We start from the raw sequence: 18,642 nt of genomic DNA on the forward strand, positions 1-18,642 counted from the left end.
AAGACCAAACCTACGAATAATAGGAGTAGATGAGAATGAAGATTTTCAACTTAAAGGGCCAGCAAATATCTTCAACAAAATTATAGAAGAAAACTTCTCAAACCTAAAGAAAGAGATGCCCATGAACATACATGAAGCCTAGAGAACTCCAAATAGACTGGACCAGAAAAGGCCATCCTGGATCTTGGCCTGTAGATCAGGCTAAACTTGAAATTAGAGATTTTGCTCCATCTGTCTCTCATGTGCTGGAATTAAAACTATGTGACACCACTGCCTGGCTACTATGCTGGAATAGCAGAATAATTTAGAAGAATGTGACACAAGGGCCAACACACACATGTAGATACTAATAAGAATGGGAAATACAGTGAATTTTTTTCAGATATTGCCTATGTGTGTTTGGGATTGGGCAGGGTTGAATTAATTTTGTTCTTCAACATGAGTTACAAAGAGTTAAAGGAAAAAGGTATAATTTGGAAAAAATTAAGAATAACAATTCCAGTGTTACATAATTTTCAGATCACCAGTAACTGCTTCAGTAAAACTGCTCTAAAAGGGATAGAGGGGGGAAAAAGAAGCAGTACCAAAGACAGAGGAGGAACGGCAGGAAAGAAAACAAGAAAAGGAGAGAGGTTGAGGAGAACTGAAACAACGCTGCAGCAAAGGCAACAATGAGCTTGCCTACAGTTTATTAAAGACTTCCACCGTTTAAAATTAGTTATATAGAGAGTAAAAAAAAAAAAAAATCAAACAAACAAACAATAAACTGAGCAGATTCTACTGAAATTCTACCAGCTAGAAATAAGCACATAAACATTTTATGTCTTCCAAATTAATATTTGAATTATATACAAATAATGAAGGAATTAAATCAATAGATCTTACCTCAAGACTTATCAATTTTGTGATCAAATTCACATTGCTGCCAAGTTGATACCGAATTTGCCAACTTCAGACAGAAGTGCTGTTCACAGAATCTGTAGTCATAACTAGTCCATGTTGTCAAACTAAGGCTCAAGTTTATATTAGAGTTTAAAATCTTCCTCTGTGACCAAGAAGTGTCTAGGTCTTTGTGGTATCTGATTAAAAAGACAATGTATAATTCTCAAACAAACCTATGGGCATAAAAAGTACAGCAGCAAGGGAGCCCTTGAGACTTCAGAATGTCTCCCTTTAGTTCCCCAACTTGCATAATTCTATAATTTTTAACTTCTTAATTTCTAATTACTCTGTTCCAACTCATCCCCCAAGAATATCTGAGCCAGTGTGAATTCCCTATCTTGTTATCTAGGTCTGTTATATTCTCTCATAATTGGATCATTTTTAAAGCAAGACATCTTCTTGCCCATGATGAAGTCAAGCCCTAAGGACTTGGCTTACTTGGAATCTAGAAAGCCATGCATTTATTCAGATATGTTTCATGTTTGTGTTTCTTTCTCCATGAAACCAAATCTTATTTAGATTATACTAATCACTTATAAACATGTAAATAAATATCTCTAAAGCTTCAGATATTGAGAGAACCAGTACACTTTCTTTGAAAAACATGTTTTCAATGTAATAGAATTTCATCACCCCCTCCTTTCTTTCCTTGCCCCAGTTACCCTCGTTCGAACCCCTCCCATGGTCTCTTCACTCTCAAGTTGATATCCTTTTATTAGAACCAGTACAATTTCTAAGAATCCACCTAAATTGTCTTGGAAGGGAATTGGAAGATTTACAACAAAAATATAAATGCAGATACAAATTCACTATTTAAAGTTATCACATGAATAATATATACTGTGCTCAACTGGAGATGTATATAGTCATGGAGTCTGGCTTTCGTCTCTAGTGTGTATTTGTTATGTATGTGAAAATGTGTGTAAGCCCTTTAAAAAAAAAAAAGTAAAATCAGAATCTCTCAAAAGGAGCCAAGGGTTTCTAGGACCCTGTCTGTTATCCTGACAACAATGGGATTACAAGCAAGTGCCATCACCCCTGCTTTTGACATGTGCTATGGTCCTCTAATTCAATTCTTCAAGCTTGCAAAGCAAGTACTTCACAAAATGAACTATCTCTCTTGCACTTGGGCCTGATTTGCATATGAGAAAATAAAGACAATTTCAGTAGCTGTCAGCTATTGGACCTACAGTGACATCTCAACAATGACAAAGTAAAATAAAAACAATAGGTATTTCCATAATCCCATCTAAGCAAAGACAAAACAATACTGCTGTACAAAAACTGGTCTATTCTTTACAGTTGTTATTGAATATAGCACTCACACACACACACATATATATATGTGTGTGTGTGTGTGTATATATATATATATATATATATATATAGAGAGAGAGAGAGAGAGAGAGAGAGAGGAACAGAAGGAGGGGACTAGGGGATGGGATTCAGGGGCAGCTATGAGTGTGTGTGTAGAGTATCATTCTATACAAATGGAATCAGTCAGAATTGGCTATATTATGCTGAGATGACAAACATTTATACAGCTTTTAGCATGTTAAATTGTACTGTATTATGATCTCATTTACCTATAGATAGTAAGACTATTGACTTTGATCTCACTAAGCAAAAATCAGAGCAGTCCTTACCCACAGCTGAGAAGAAATTAAATGTGAATATATGATCAGACAACAAAGCCTTCTTTTATGTGAAGAGTGTATTCTAGACATCAATGAACAGAATAAATTTTGATAGATATGCTCATTGATTTACAATGTACATATGTACCATATGATCACTCTGCATACTTTTATTGTATATAATCTTTGAGCACTAACCACTCTTTTTAATAAGGACAACATTTAATTGGGGCTGGCTTACAGGTTCAAAGGTTCAGGCTATTATCATCAAGGTGGGAGCACAGCTGTGTCCAAGCAGGCATAGTGCAAGAGGTGAGAGTTCTAGATGTTCATCAGAAGGCGGCTAGAAGACTGGCTCTCAAGGCTAGGAGGAGGGTCTCAAAGCCCATCATCACAGTGACACACTTCCTTCAACAAGCCCATACCTACTCCAACACACTACACCTTCTAATAGTGCTACTTTCTGGGGTAAGCATGTCCAATCACTACAGTATTTGATTCGGAATTTATTATTAATGTGTTTAATCTGCTCAGCATCTAAATGTCATTAAGAAATCAGTCACCATATTTTTGGTGTACTTTAATTTATGACTGTTTTATCTGGCAATCATTGAGCTTCTTTGGTTTACAGTTTTCACCAGATTCATAAATTTTCAAGCATTATTTATTCAAGTATTTATTTTGTTCCTTCATCCTTCCTCCAGTAACTTTAACTGTGTAGACATTGGTCCATTGAGTTCATGTTGCAGCTTTTCTGGTGTTCTGTATATTTTGTTCTTTCTGCCTCTTTGTCTCTAAGTTTCATTTTAAGTGGTCTCTATTCAGGTTCACTAACATTTTCTTCCTCGGTTTTCAATCTACTGTCAATTTCATGCAATGCATTCCATTTCAAGAACAGTAATTGCATATAGAATTGTATTATATTGTGTGTATATGTATGCATGTGTATGTGTGCACACGAATGTGCATACAAGTAGAGACCAGAAGTTTATGTCATGAGTCTTCCTCGACTGCTCTCTGCCTCATTTTCTCTTTAGTGTCATTTTCCTTTTTTAATGTGTCTATCTATGTATTTATGCAGCCAAACTCACCAAACCAGGTCTGAACATCTGGGATCCACATGGTGGAAAGAGAAAACCAACTTCCATTAAGTTGGCTTCTGACCTCCATACACATTCCATATCACAGAATACCACACCATGTACACACACATATGCACACACACACACACACTGTGTACATACTTACATATATATAAGCACTAACCACTTTTAAATAAAAATAAGGAAGAAAGTAGTGAAAAAAATAAATAGGGAAGGGACAAGAGGTACGTTCAATGTGGTGTCTATAATTGTTCTTTATTTTTCCCTTGACACATCAATTGTGGACTCTGTGGAATCTTTTGGGGGAAGAGCTTTGTGGAATCTTTTGGGGGAGTTCCTTTACAGCTATGTACTTTTACCAGCAGTTGTTAATTATGAACAACAATAGATTTCCTCACTATGCTTTCATTTATGCACATAATGAATTTGTACCGTGTTCCCTCCTAGTGCTCTGCTTTTTCCTTTTGTATTCACACTGAGTCCCTTCTCAGCTTGTCTTCTTGTTGCTTTCATGGTTTTCTTCATTTCTTTTCCATTTTCTTTGGTGACCAACAACATTTTATTAGTGTTTGTCACAGGATCTAAAGTGAGGAACAACTTACCAGACCCTGGACTAATTACCAGTAGTTACATCATGTAGAAAATATGTCTCCCTCCCCTAGTGACCATTAAATGCTTGTTGATACTAAAGTAAGAAGCAGGTCTCATGAGTCCTAGCAGCCTAGCCCTACTTGCTGCTACCATTATCTGTCTCTAAGTTCTCAGATGTAGGTGGGACCTCATGCCATTTCTTCAGGTCAGGATATGAATGGGCCTAGTTTTGTGCAGGTCCTGTGTTCATAAACACAACTATTTTGAGATCTACAACGCATTTGTTGAGTAATTCTGCCTTGATTATAACAATGCATTTTTTCAAGGCCTTTTTCCTGAAATCTCTCTCCACAAAATTTTAAATCCTTATATTTATGTCTAAATAATAATTTTTAAAACATTTGTGTGTATGAAATACACACAAAATATAGAAGTAATTTTAAAATTATTTCCTTCCTGGTGATGTATACAATTTGATTTTTATCATTTGAGAATTTTATACATGCATATAAAATGTGTTTTAATCAAATTCATGCCCTACTCCAACTGCATCCAGCATAATTCCTCCCTTATCCTCCTACCACACTTGCTCCTGACTTCATGTTCTCTCCCTGTCTCTCTTTCTGTCTCTGTCCTCTCCCTCTCCCCCATGACACCTCCCTTTGCTAAGTGCACCACTGTGTTCACTTCATGTTGCTTAAATATGCATGTGTATAGGGCCACCACTTTTTGCTCCAACTTTATGTTCTCCTCCTCTCCCTCTCCCTTTCCCTCTCTCCATTTCCATTCTCCTCCCTCCCTCCATTCCTCCCTTCCCCTTCACTCCTCTTCTCTCCTCTCCTCTCCTCTCCTCTTCTCTTCTCTTCTCTTCTCTTCTCTTCTCTTCTCTTCTCTTCTCTTCTCTTCTCTTCTCTTCTCTTCTCTTCTCTTCTCTTCTCTCTNTCTCTTCTCTTCTCTTCTCTTCTCTTCTCTTCTCTTCTCTTCTCTTCTCTTCTCTTCTCTTCTCTTCTCTTCTCTTCTCTTCTCTCTCTCTCTCTCTCTCTCTCTCTCTCTCTCTCTCTCCCTTTCTCATGCACTACTGGGTTCACTTCATGTTGCTTTAATGTGTGCATGTAGGGCCATCTACTGGAGCATGGGTAGTATTTCAGGGCCCATATCCTGAAGAAACTTACTCACCCTCCTCTAGCAGCATTCATTTACCAGTAGGTCCAGCTTGGAGTGGGACATTAGGTGCCCATCCCCTATCCATACTAAGACATTCTAAATCTTCAGAAATATTTATATACACCACTTTTAAACTTACATTTTTTCCTATGAAAGTGGTTATACAACTACACACTGTCCTTATCATTCTACTGTTCAAAAAATTATACATGGAACATGAACTATTTAAATACATACACTTGCATGCAATATATGTGTACACATATGCATTATACATATTTGTTTTATAATCATGTATCATATAATATATATCAAATATGTCAAAAGTACTACTTGTCCAACAAAGAGAACTAAAAATTTATTTGTGCTTATACATCTCACGCTGCTATATCATTACCTCTTTCCATTACATTGATTTCTAATGTCCTTTCTCTGGTTGCTTCTCAATGTGCATGAGAAAAATCACATTAATGGTTAAGTAGGTTTCTAGTAAGTACAATGAGTGAATAAGTATTCTTATCAATATCTCTGAGTACATGGTGTTTTTATACTAAGCTGATGTCATGATATTTCAATAATTTCTTAAGGTCATTATCACCACTACCATCAGTCTGTAAGCCACTTAATATATCCATAATGCTTTTGCAGTATGCAGGAATATTCTGCATGTATTCAATTCTAAAAAAAAAAAAAAAAAAAGGAAATTTGGGGAATCTTCTTTGGCATAAATTGCTACTTTCTTCTAACAATAAAATTCATATAGATAATATAACTTTCTTGATTATCAGTATATTCTCTACAAAAGAGGAAACTGTCTTGCATACAGGACCATCTGAAAGATCCAGTATTATTAATGAAATGCTTACAGAAAAAGATTTTCATAAGGATTCCTATATTCCCCATACTTCCTAGAAATATAAAGTGTTTGATTCACAGTTAAATAACATTTTTGGTCACAGTAAGTTTGTCTCTTTCCCAGTTTTCTATGTACTACACACAAAATAACTACTTTCAATAACATTTGAGACAAATACTGGAACAAACTTTGCAAAGTGCTATTGGCTAGTGATCTTTACGGAACAAAATCCTCATTACTCGCTCCCGAATCTGCTTGGTCCTTACCCCATAGATCACAGGATTAAGGGCAGGTGGGACAACCACATAGATATTGGCTAAGAAAATGTGGATATATTGGGGCACATTGTGGCCAAAACGATGTGTCAAGAAGGAGAAAAATGCTGGAGTAAAAAAGGTTAAGATAACACCTATATGAGAACCACAGGTATTGAGAGCCTTGAGCCTGGCCTCCCGGGAGGGCAGGCAGAACACTGCATAGAGGATCCTGACATAGGAGAGAATAATAAGAACCACATCCAGAAGCAAGAGAGCAATGTTGCTAAGACCAAACATGATGTTGACTTTGATGCTGGCACAAGCTAGACGGGCAATGCCCATGTGTTCACAGTAAGTATGAGGAATGATGTGATGGCCACAGTAGGGTAGCCTCAAGAGGAGAAACACCACTGGAAGAACCATGTATAGGCTCCGCAGCACAGCAATACCTGCAATGACCCCAATGACTTTGCTGGTGAGAATGACAGTATATTGAAGGGGCTTACAAATGGCAATGTAGCGGTCAAAGCCCATAGCCAACAGCATAATGCTTTCCATGACCGTGAAGAAGTGGATGAAGAACATCTGAGAAAGGCAACCTCCAAAAGATATTTCCCTGAGATTGAACCAGAAGATGCCCAGCATTTTGGGGATGGTGGCTGTGGTCAGTCCCAGGTCAATGGAATCCAACATGGCTAGGAAGTAGTACATGGGCTCATGAAGACTGTGTTCAGTTTGGATCACAAATAAAACAGCAGCATTTCCCAGAATTGCAATGAGATAGAGAAAACAAAANGGAAATCCAATCCAGATGTGTGCATNTTCNAGCCCTGGGATGCCCAGCAGGAGGAAAGAAGAAGGATGGACTTCTGTGACGTTATACAGGGACATTTTCTCAGTCATAGATAGATGCTGTGCTTAATACAAATAAGTTTTAATGTGTGATAAGTATGCTTTCTATTTGTATACTTAGCCTTTTGTCATCATTCCTGATAACATACCAAAATAAACTTGAAATCTCCCGTTTATATTTGTAGAATAAGTAAAACATAATCTTCATTTCATGTGCAAGTTTCCTGAATTTCACACAGCATCAGCTATAGAGCCACCATTACTGCACTGAAATTATGTAAGAACAAGACTGATACAAAGAAGAGGGGCAAGAAGAAATGCAGACTGCAGAGTGGCCAGGAATACATGGAGAGGATGGAATTTCATGTTTGATATACAAAGTTGTGTTACATATGCTTTTGCTTAATATGCATAAGAATTATTCAGGCACCTGTTAGTTTTACCTTTCATTATTTGGAAAGCTAACAGGCTGCCCCCCAATGTTGAGTAAACAATAATGTTTGTGTCTGGTGTTATGTACAGAGTTAATCTGGTTCTCATGGGAGGATAAACAACTTACCTTCCTTTGTTACATTTCATGAAAAAGTTGTGTCGTATAGAATTTCTCTATTTTTCATATTTAGATGAAGAGATGAAGCTGTAGGTGTTTTAATTTTTATCATGAGAAATAAATCATTCATGGTCATTACAACTCTATTACAAAATCTCATCAGGTTTGGAAAGTAAAGTCAATGAGAGGGGAAAATATATTTGATAAAGATAATTTTTTTCATTCTTAACTATGATAAACATGAATTGAAAGATTGTCTTAATATAAAAAAATTATTTGGTCAATGAATAAATAATGTATCCACTGAAAACTCTTTCCAGATATGGACCAGCTATTGGAAGAGAGAGCTACACAATTTTCCAATAGATTTCAACCTATGTCCATGGAAGAGTTAGAAGTACTCAAGATATTTCTGTTTAGCTCCTTCTCTGATTCTATCCCAGTACCATGTTTAATGGATGTTGCTATTACAGTAAGTTCTGAACAAGTAGTATATTACACTTTTGAAGAAAACATGCATGAAGGTCACTGCTGCACTTATTCATAAAATAAACTATTGTATTAATAATGTGGAAGTAATTGACTGTTATGTATAATTGTACAGAAAGAATATATTCAAAACTAACAAGACTTAACTCTTAAAAACTTAAAGGTGTCTACCAGATATGTTTATAAATGTAACATGCTCTGGAATGTTTTTATGTGTGTGGGTAGAGAAAGTGATGGAGGTGTTCTAAAAAGGAATAAGTGTGATCAAATATGTTATAAATTTTAAAAAATAAATTAAGAAGTAGAGTTCTATCTTTGGGCTTACAAAAATTTTAAGGGTTCCAGTGTCTCTTTCTTTAAACATATGATGACACACATATACCTCAAGAGATGTTCATGTGTGGTCTATAAAACCCTGCAGAAATGAAAAATAGTTCATAATTTTAGAAGTTGTTTGAGGAACACTGTGGTCATGTGTATGTGCATGAGTGTATGTAGGTGTGAACATGTGTGTACTACCTAGGCTGCTGATATTAAGGAAATAAAACTAAAATTCTTAAATTTATCACATGTGACATGCAGTTGTAGTTCTATTTTTCATATGATAAGAGCATACACAAAATTATAGTTGGGGAAACATTTTGACAATTCATTCTATCATGTGTTTACAGGGATTCCACAAGTATGTCACCCAGGCAATCTGAAGATAAATTTAGATAAAACTGACCATACACTCCCTCCAGACATACTCTTTATGGGCAAGAAAAATAAAACTCCAAATAGGGATTTTTTTTTAAGTTTCCTTCCATAAACCCCCATTTTTAACATGTACTGAAAATGGTATGGTAGGTTATACACAGAACACTGTGAAGAACAGAAGGGCTTAAGAAAAAGTCCAAGGTAGAAACTGAAAATTTGGGACTGGGAATGTATGCTTATTGATACACACAAGTATCAATAGGCATATATGCACAAATGTACATGAGGGTAGGCATGAAAGTGTGTGTATATACATATATATGCCTCAGATGTTTTCCCTCAGGTACCACCTACACAATATTTTATATTGTATTCATTTTTTATTTTAGTACAAATTCTCTAACTGACCTAGAGCTTACCTGGTAAAATCAGCCAGTTGGCCATCAAGCCCCAAGGATCTAACTTTCTCCACCTCCACAGCCCTGCTATTACAGAGGTGTGCCAAACAATGTCTAGCTATTTCTGTGGGCAGGGGTGGATCAAATTCAGTTCCTCATGCTTTAGAAGTCAAGCTCTTTGCCAACTGATTTATCTACTCTAAGGTATTCCCCACACCAAAGCACTCCAGGTAAAGAAGAAAAGGCATTTTGTTAAAGAAAAAGAATAAGATCCAAGTAGGGGGAATGGAAGCACAATGACTAATCAGTACGTAAAAAAGCAATTTATCGCCCTTTCATTGACCTCAGGGAGACTTAGTAGGCTGATGAGTCTTATGTGACTGGCGTTCAGGGTGATGGCAAAGGCTCTATGGAATAAAAACTGATAACAGCATTGTAGCTACAAACCATAAGACCTTTTTCCTGTGGACATCTAAGGAAAATATTATGTTCTCACACAACCATGTGTCCACTTAGAAACAAGGAGAAGATTAAGCACCTGGGCTTTGTGTTCTGCACCTAGTTCAGCAACTGCGTGCCTAAGTATATATAATAGAATCTGTGCCCTCTCTCAGTTTCCCCTCGGCTTTCTGGGTCCTATTTCATAACTGTTTTTTTTCTAAACAGCCGTCATCGATGATACACTTAAACATAAATTCACTAATTCAAAAACATGTGTTTGGATCCCCTTGATGCCTCTTGAAAACATAGAAGTACAGTTTGTCTCTTCTTGCATGTCAGACTATGAGGATCAGTTACACAAGATCAGAAACAGCAGCTAAATAAAAATCAGACATTGGTACAAAGCCATGTTCAGAAATTTTTTCTTAGTTTTACATGTGAAAATTTGTATGAGCATATCAAAAAGTGTATGCAGGGAAGGAACAGCCTTAGAGGTTGCATGAGTATGTACTTTTTTTCTGCATCTGGTACTTATAATTTCAGAATCCCTCCATCTCCTCCCTTCTATCTGGGCAGGGACCCTTTCTCCGTTTCCCTTAACATTTTTTCTTAGTCTATACACAATGTGACTTACCTTGTTTTCTAAATCACTATGAAATGTCATTCAGGATAATCCTGTGGCACACTCTTTGCTTCCTGAGCAAAAGAGATTTATGCATTTTCCATGGGCCCAATTCCCCTATGAATGCAAACACAGTATCATGGGAAACTTGATAGAGCATAGAGTGGGGCCTCTAAAGAGTTATTCCTCTCAGTTGCTCTCTGTGCACACAAGATACAAGGGCAAGGGGCTATTGTTGCGCCTTTGCTTCCTTTTAATTATCTATGCCTCTACTTGCACTGATACAATATGCTTGAATTATGATTGCAAAATTAACTTTTAAACTCCCAGAACATTTTTGGGATTCTTGCTGCTATCTTTCTATTTATCCTCAGTTTCCACCCTTCACAGAGTCTCTTTCACTCCTTCTGTCGTTTGTTTGCATATGGATAGATTAATCAATTTTTCTTTTAATTTAATTTGTAATTCATTTTTTACACTCCATATTCCACTTCCTGCCCCTTCCCATCAACCCTCTGACTGCTTCAGATCCCACACCTCCTCCACTCCCCCCTCCAACCCACCCTGTCTCCATGTGGAGGTCCCCACCCCCAACCCCTCCTAAAATCTAAACTCCCTGGGGCCTCTGGTCTCTTGAGGGTTAGGTGCATCATCTCTGAATGAACACAGACCTGGAAGTCTTCTACTGTATGTGTGTTGGGGGGGGGCTCATATCAGCTGGTGTAAGCTGTCTGTTTGGTGGTCCAGTGTTTGAAAGCTCTCAGAGATCCAGATTAATTAAGACTGCTGGTTCTCCTATAGAATCACCCTTCTCCTCAGCTTCTTTCAGCCTTCCCTAATTCAACAACAGGGGTCAGCTGCTTCTGACCATTGCTTGGGTCAAATAACTGCATCTGACTCTTTCAGCTGCTTGTTGGGTCTTTCAGAGGGCAGTCATGATAGATCCCTTTTTGTGAGCATTCCATAGCCTTAGTAATAGTGTGAGGCCTTGGGACCTCCCGTTTAGCTGGATCCCAACTTGGGGCTATCACTGGACCTTCTTTTCCTCAGTCTCTTCTCCATTTTCATCCCGGTAATTCTTTCAGACAGAAACAATTATGGGTCTGACTTGCTTCCTGAGCAAAAGAGGTGTGACTAGGGGTTGGCAACCCCATCCCTCACTTGATGTCCTGTCTTCCTGCTGGAGGTGGGCTCTATAAGCTCCCTCTCCCTAGTGTAGAGAATTTCATCAAAGGTCCCTCCCTATGAGTCCTGGGAGTCTCTCACCTCTGAGGTCTCTGTTCATTCTGGGGGGTCCCCCCAACCTCCTATTTCCTGAAGTTGCCTGTTTATATTCTTTCTGCTGGTCCTCAGAGCTTCAGTCCTTTTCCCTAACCCAATACCAGATCAGGTTCCCCTCTATCCTCCGTTGTGTTTCTGTGATAGAACCTGGTTTATCTCAATATATCTCACCAATGATGTACATCTACACACTAGATATTGAAGAATTGCTCATTCTGTGGTGCAGCGACAGTTGTAGCAAGAGACACGTCAACATCCCATGTGCCTCTACATATGTGCCTGGCATAAACACAGATGTAAAAAGAAACTCTGAGAGTGAGTTAAAGGGCCATCTAAAGTGATTGTACACGGAGAAGAAGCACAAAAATCACAAGGGAAGTCATAACAAACATAACAAATTAAGGGAAGGCTCTGAAAGGTAACAAAATTGAACTCTTCCCAAAATAAATCCTTTAAAAATGATGGAAGAAATTAGAAGTATCAAACATTGCAAGTGATAATAAAAATCGATGGCTCTAACTTTTTTGCCAGACTTTAAAAAGTATAATGATAATTAAAGATTCTATGAATTAATAATACACAATACTTTGATGACTATGTGTATTATAAGTAAATGATTATAGTCAAGGCAATCAACAAGGAGATTACCTTAGATTTGTCAATTTGAGAGTAGTAAGATATACTCTCTGCAAGTAATACACATCATTGTAGTAATCATCACTCTATTCAAATAATCTCCAAAACATAGCCATTCCCTGTAACCAACATGTTACATCTTTTTATCTTCATTTTCCAAACCCTATTCACACCCTAGCTTCTTGAAATTAGCATTATTGTAATTCCTTATAGGAATTACATAGCTTTTAAGCACATAGTTGAGACCTTAGAGTGACTTTCTGTGCTTGGCTCACTTCACTGAAGATAGCTTCTTTCAGTCTATCTATGTTCCCACACCTGACTGAATATGTTCTTGGTGGGTTGTCTCCAATGGAAGGCCATAGATACACTACTATATAGTTATTGTCAACTGCTCTTGATTTTGAGGTATGGAAAGAGTAAGTTTGAAGGAGTGGGGAGAGAGTTGAATGTGATCAAAATGCATTTTATGAGAGTCTCAAAGAACTAATAGACAATGAGAACAGGGAAGTTTATATACTTGTTGGTATAATAAATATCTTCTTTTGAGAAATAGCCCAATGTCCTTTGCATAGTTTTCATCTTATATCTTAGGATTGTCTACCTCTATTAGATATTAACCTTTATGATCTATGTGGTAGTGCCCTCGATTACTCCTTTCACAAAGCCTTTTATCTGTTCTTGCTTTCTCACCTGTGCTTCTGGTATCAATTAAAAAAAAAAACTAATAGCCAGAAACAATGCCAATAATCTTCTTAGGGTTTGGGAAGATTGTTGGGCAGTTGTAGCTCTTATAGAGTACTTGAGTTTGCTTCCACTCACCCACATGACATCTCACATCCACCCTAACCCCAGCTCTGACATACATGCAACCTATATCTATACAATCCTCAGCAAGTTCATTAATACAAATATGAGGACTATTAAAAATCCCAAATTAGTTATAAGGATCCAAGAAGGCCAAATAAGAAAGGTAAAGAAAGATGCTCCTAGACAGCATCTCAACTACAACAGAAACACAAAATGAATGTGGACATCCCAGTTATGATTGACCAAAGCATACCTCACTCCCATGCCCTGCTGCAGTAGTTGTTGTAAAAATTAATAGGGTAAAAGGAACATACTGAATGTGTGTCTATGGCATACCTTACTAATCTGGTCAACTAACAGAATCATACATTAGATAAAAGACAACAGTATTCACAATATTGAAGCTATGGTGACTAGGTGCTCATAACCCACTGAATAGATAAAGAAATGTGGTGTGTGTGTGTGTACCTTGAGGTGTTATTTGGTGATAAGACTACAGTTACATTATTTTCTGGAAAGTATATGCAACTTGAGACTATCATATTACATGAAACAAACCAGACCCAGAAAGACTAAAATAGGATTTTTCCTCTCAGTTCTGAATTTAAGATGTTATATACTTTATGTTTGAGTGTGTGTGTGTGTGTGTGTGTGTGTGTGAGAGAGAGAGAGAGAGAGAGAGAGAGAGAGAGAGAGAGACATCAAAACGTAAGTAAGACTATAGGAAACAAACTAGTAGGAGTGGGCATAAACGTAGAAAGAATGAAGAAGCTATGAAAGATTAGTTCGGATCAAATACGTGGCACACTTTAAAGAGATTTTAATGAAAGCCAATAAATATAATAAATATTGAAAATAAAGATACATCAAGAAAGATAAAATCAAAACAAAAATTATAGTGCTCAACAGAGTGTAATGCTGGTGTAAGGAAAAGAGACATACAAGAATCAGAACTTGCAGTAGAGCACTCTAGGTAACATCTCACTATTATACGAGCTATCCAGAATGAACTAATTAATAAATTCATAAAGACAGAAAACAGACTAATGTTTCCTAGGAACTGGATGAAAGGAGAGATGACTACGGAAGTGATGCTTAATGACACCAGTGTTTGCTTTTGGAAAGATGAAAAAATGTTGGATTCAGATAGCAGTTATAATAACACAGCATTGTGACTGCTCTATGGGCCACTGAACTGCAGACTTTAAAATGGTAAGTTTTATGATATATGTATTTTATAAAGATGAAAATGCTGCTGCTGTGTATAAATTTTCAAGAGTCCAAAGTGGATAAAGCAGGCACTATACAGACTGGAGGAGAGGGGACTGGGAAGCAAGAGAGAAAACAAAAGATGAAATGAGACTTGCCTAAATGATATATGGAATAACAAAAAAAAGGCAATTAATCAAATACAGGGAAACTGTTCACTGAGTGAGCACAGAGTGACTCTTCACCTGGTAGAATGACTAAAGGGAATTACTGTTCACTTCATTAGAAAGACACTGGCATCTAGAGACATTATTACTAACCACCTGCTCCAGAACTTGAGTACACACACACACACACACACACACACACACACACTTTGTTAATATCTACCCAAGTATATTAAGATATTAAAGGCTTCTTTTAAGCCACATATCTATATTTGAAAACTGAATACACAATTGTTACATGACTCGCTGAGAAAGAGAGGAATCTTGGTAAGTTTTTGCAACATATGATTAGAATTTAGAAATGAGTTAAGATTTAGGATATATATGCAACTTTCAAGGAGTAAATGCGTAATTAGAAAAGAATAAAAAGCAAAGAAACATCTATTCATGGATGAAAATACATAAGGCTTATAGCAAAGTGGTGAACATAGTGTCGTGTATTAATAGTGTAAGGCAAGAATAATGAGAAAGACATTAGAAAGAAAATAATTTATTATCCACATTACTTAAAAGATACATAATTTCACTGATTTAAATCAATTATAGACATCACTGTGCATTTATCTACCAGAAACAGAAACTCAGGACACAATGTAACATGACTATGTTCAGTAAGTTGAGAATAGAATCAGGATCTGAATCTGCAACATAGTCTAATATCACCATATATCTGCAATTTGACTTAGTTTTCTTATATTTTCTATCTTTAGTGACATGATAAGTGATATACTGAGAAAAAACCCACAATAGTTAAAGGACAAAGAAGTACATTTTAGCTCTTTACATTTAAAGAGAGTTCACAATACTTTGACATAGGAGGAGGCACAAAATATGGATGAGCTATTTGGTCTCTCTTCATTCTTCATATTTCAGAGGGATTAAGCTAATTTAGAGCTAGTTGTTGGAACTTGTAATTAAGTACAAGATAAGCAGATGGGACATAAGGTCAAATCCCAGATACTACAGCAGCAGCAGGAAGTGCTCTGGGACCTACATCTGCAAGCCTGTCATAAAGAATTTTGATTTGCAGAGAGTGCACTTCTTCATTACCCTGGGCTTCCAGGAGGCAATCTTCATGCATTTGCTCAAAGAGCTGGAAATGACATGTCATTCTGGAGAGTGCAGTCAGGCTACAGAATTAAATACATTGTATGAACTACTGAAAGAATTAACAAAATAGATCTTCTTAAAGAAAACTGTCCAGGAACTGTGTGGAGAATATTTTGTATATCAAGTGGCACCAATCAACATGGAGAGTAGCAAATATAATGCCACGTTGCCATGGAGTAAGCAAGCAGTCATGCTCATGGAATGAGGCCACAATAAAAATGCCTGGGGAAGCTTCCTTAGAGGGTAATGTGCCTCCATGCTCACTGTCACACAATGTCAGCATAGTGCATCCCAGCTCCATGAGAGGACAGTGGATGCCTCACGTTTCTAAACCTCACAGGCTTTCCTCAGCCTGTGTCTAAGTGTAGTCCACAGCTTTTCCCTGTAAGAAACTGTATGCATGAGTCTAGTAACTTTGGGTGATTTTATGAGTCCATCTAGTACATTCTTGAGGTAAAGACAGTTTGGGAGAGTTGAGTCTGACGATGTTAGAAGTGAGGGTAGACATGAGTTCTGTGACCTAAAATTCTGCCCTTTAGTGCCATGATTTGATGCTATGTATTTTAAACTGAAAGTCAGCAGGTTCTTTCTTATAAAGAAGCTTCACAGGGGGAGGATGTTTTATGGACATCCCTTTACTTTTGCTGCCCATCTTAAATTCTTATCCAAGACTACTTTGTTTTTAAATAACCAGATCCAATGAGACATGTGGGTCTGCTTGAAACTCTCTATTTGGCACCTCTGTCTTTTCCTACTCTTTAATTTATTCACTTTTTGAGCACTAAACACACTGTTATACTTCTCATGGCTTTATTAAAGAATATAATAATCTAAATCATGCACACTTCTTTTCCTTAGAGGAAATTGTGTATAATCTATTCTTCTTCAGACCCATTTCATCCCCCTCTTTTTATACTGCTTCTATTCACAAATTTACAAAGAAAGATTTAAAATATGTCAAATCTTTAATTTCAAATTTTCAGAAATCTTGGCCCTTGTGTTTATTGGCATGAGAAATAGCAGCAACTTACTAAAACACTTCTCTGTGAAACCAGATGCAGGAGACTGCTTGTCAACAAATTATAACTATATGATACAACATAGGTAATAAGGAGAGATGCAATGTTTTTCAGTAGTAGATATCAAATGACATCTATTATTATTATAATACTTATCAGTTTTTTATCTCCTCTTCATATATATAGCCCCTGAAAAGAGGGGAGTTCACTTCCTTCCTTACTGTGAACACTAGTTTTAAAGGCAGCACAGCTCAGCTTCTCACATTTTCAGTGTAGGTGAAAAATAGCACTTGGATAATTTGTTCAGAGTTAAAGAAAAGGGAAAGAGTCAAAGGCGTTGGGAAAGATGTATTTTTAATATCAACACTTTGTTTGAAGACTCTTCAAATTTTTATAGATCTCATAAAGCCTGGATGAACTGCCGCATAGACACTAGCAATCGCCTTTAAACCATGCCCACCATCAACCTTCTTCTGAATGCCCCCAGCAATATCACTGAGGCTCACCCTCTTTCTTTCCTGTTGCTGGGGATTCCGGGGCTGGAAGCTACACAGTTCTGGCTTGGTTTTCCCTTCTGTGTCGTGTATCTGACCGCTCTTGTTGGAAACCTCATCATTCTGTTCGTTATATGGACTGACAGGACCCTTCATCAACCCATGTTCTACTTTTTGGCTATGCTGTCTGTGATTGACTTAAGTCTCTCTACTGCTACCATCCCCAAGATGTTGGGCATCTTCTGGTTCAGCCTGCAGGAGCTGTGCTTTGCATGCTGTGTTGCTCAAGTCTTTTTTATCCATTTTTTCACAGTCATGGAGAGCATCGTACTTCTCGCCATGGGCTTTGATCGCTATGTGGCTATTTGCAACCCTCTCAGGTACACCACAATCCTCACCAACAGAATCATCGTTGTGATTGCTGTCCTCGTGGTTATAAGAAGCCTATGTATGATTGTCCCCATCATTTTTCTCCTCCTGAGACTGCCTTACTGTGGACATAGAATTATTCCACATACCTACTGTGAGCACATGGGCGTGGCGCGACTAGCCTGTGCCAGCATCAGAGCCAATATCTACTTTGGTCTTGGGAATATTTCAATTTTGTTTCTGGATGTGTTTCTTATTATCGTTTCCTATGCTAGGATCTTATATGCTGTCTTTCATCTTCCTTCTCAAGATGCTCGCCTAAAGGCTCTTAATACGTGTAGCTCCCATATCTGTGTCATCTTAGCCTTCTTTGGCCCAGCTCTTTTCTCCTTTCTTACTCATCGCTTCGGTCACAACATCCCTCAGTATATTCATATCCTCCTGGCTAATCTCTATGTAGTCATTCCTCCTGCCCTCAACCCAGTCATTTATGGAATCAGGACCAAGCAGATCCAGCAGAGGGTAAAGAATCTTTTTGTTTAAGGAGATTGATCATAGCTGATGCCCTTCTTATAGCGATTATAATATTTATGATACAGGAGGCTTCACAGATATAAATGACATGAAATCTAAAAATTCAATCCAAAATAAAAACAATGTAACAGTGGATCAGAAAACAGCACTACATTCTGAGGAATAAACAATGACAAAGTCCAAATCTTCACTCTTGCCAACTACTAGAGGACCCTTCTGCTTTCAAATTCCTGGCTTCTTCCCTGCTTCCTGTGTGATCACCAATGATGAAAAAGTAAAGTTAGCATAAAAAGAACCTAGACAGATTATTTCCATTATATAAATGGGCTTAGAGTTCAGACTCATGTAATAG

General features: G+C 37.3%; 2 protein-coding genes across 2 annotated transcripts; one reads left to right on the forward strand and one right to left on the reverse strand.

The window, feature by feature from the left end:
* Window positions 1-6,499: 6,499 nt before the first annotated feature.
* LOC110298552 (olfactory receptor 52E8) lies at window positions 6,500-7,453 on the reverse strand. The gene has a single exon (XM_021167873.1). The coding sequence runs from the start codon at window positions 7,451-7,453 to the stop codon at window positions 6,500-6,502; it is 954 nt and encodes a 317-aa protein (XP_021023532.1).
* A 9,892-nt stretch (window positions 7,454-17,345) lies between these two features.
* On the forward strand, window positions 17,346-18,299 carry LOC110298636 (olfactory receptor 52E8-like). Its single transcript, XM_021167998.1, has one exon. The coding sequence runs from the start codon at window positions 17,346-17,348 to the stop codon at window positions 18,297-18,299; it is 954 nt and encodes a 317-aa protein (XP_021023657.1).
* Window positions 18,300-18,642: the final 343 nt, after the last annotated feature.

The sequence above is a fragment of the Mus caroli genome, chromosome 7 (genome assembly GCF_900094665.2).
Source record: "Mus caroli chromosome 7, CAROLI_EIJ_v1.1, whole genome shotgun sequence".
In the NCBI taxonomy this organism is placed as follows: domain Eukaryota; kingdom Metazoa; phylum Chordata; class Mammalia; order Rodentia; family Muridae; genus Mus; species Mus caroli.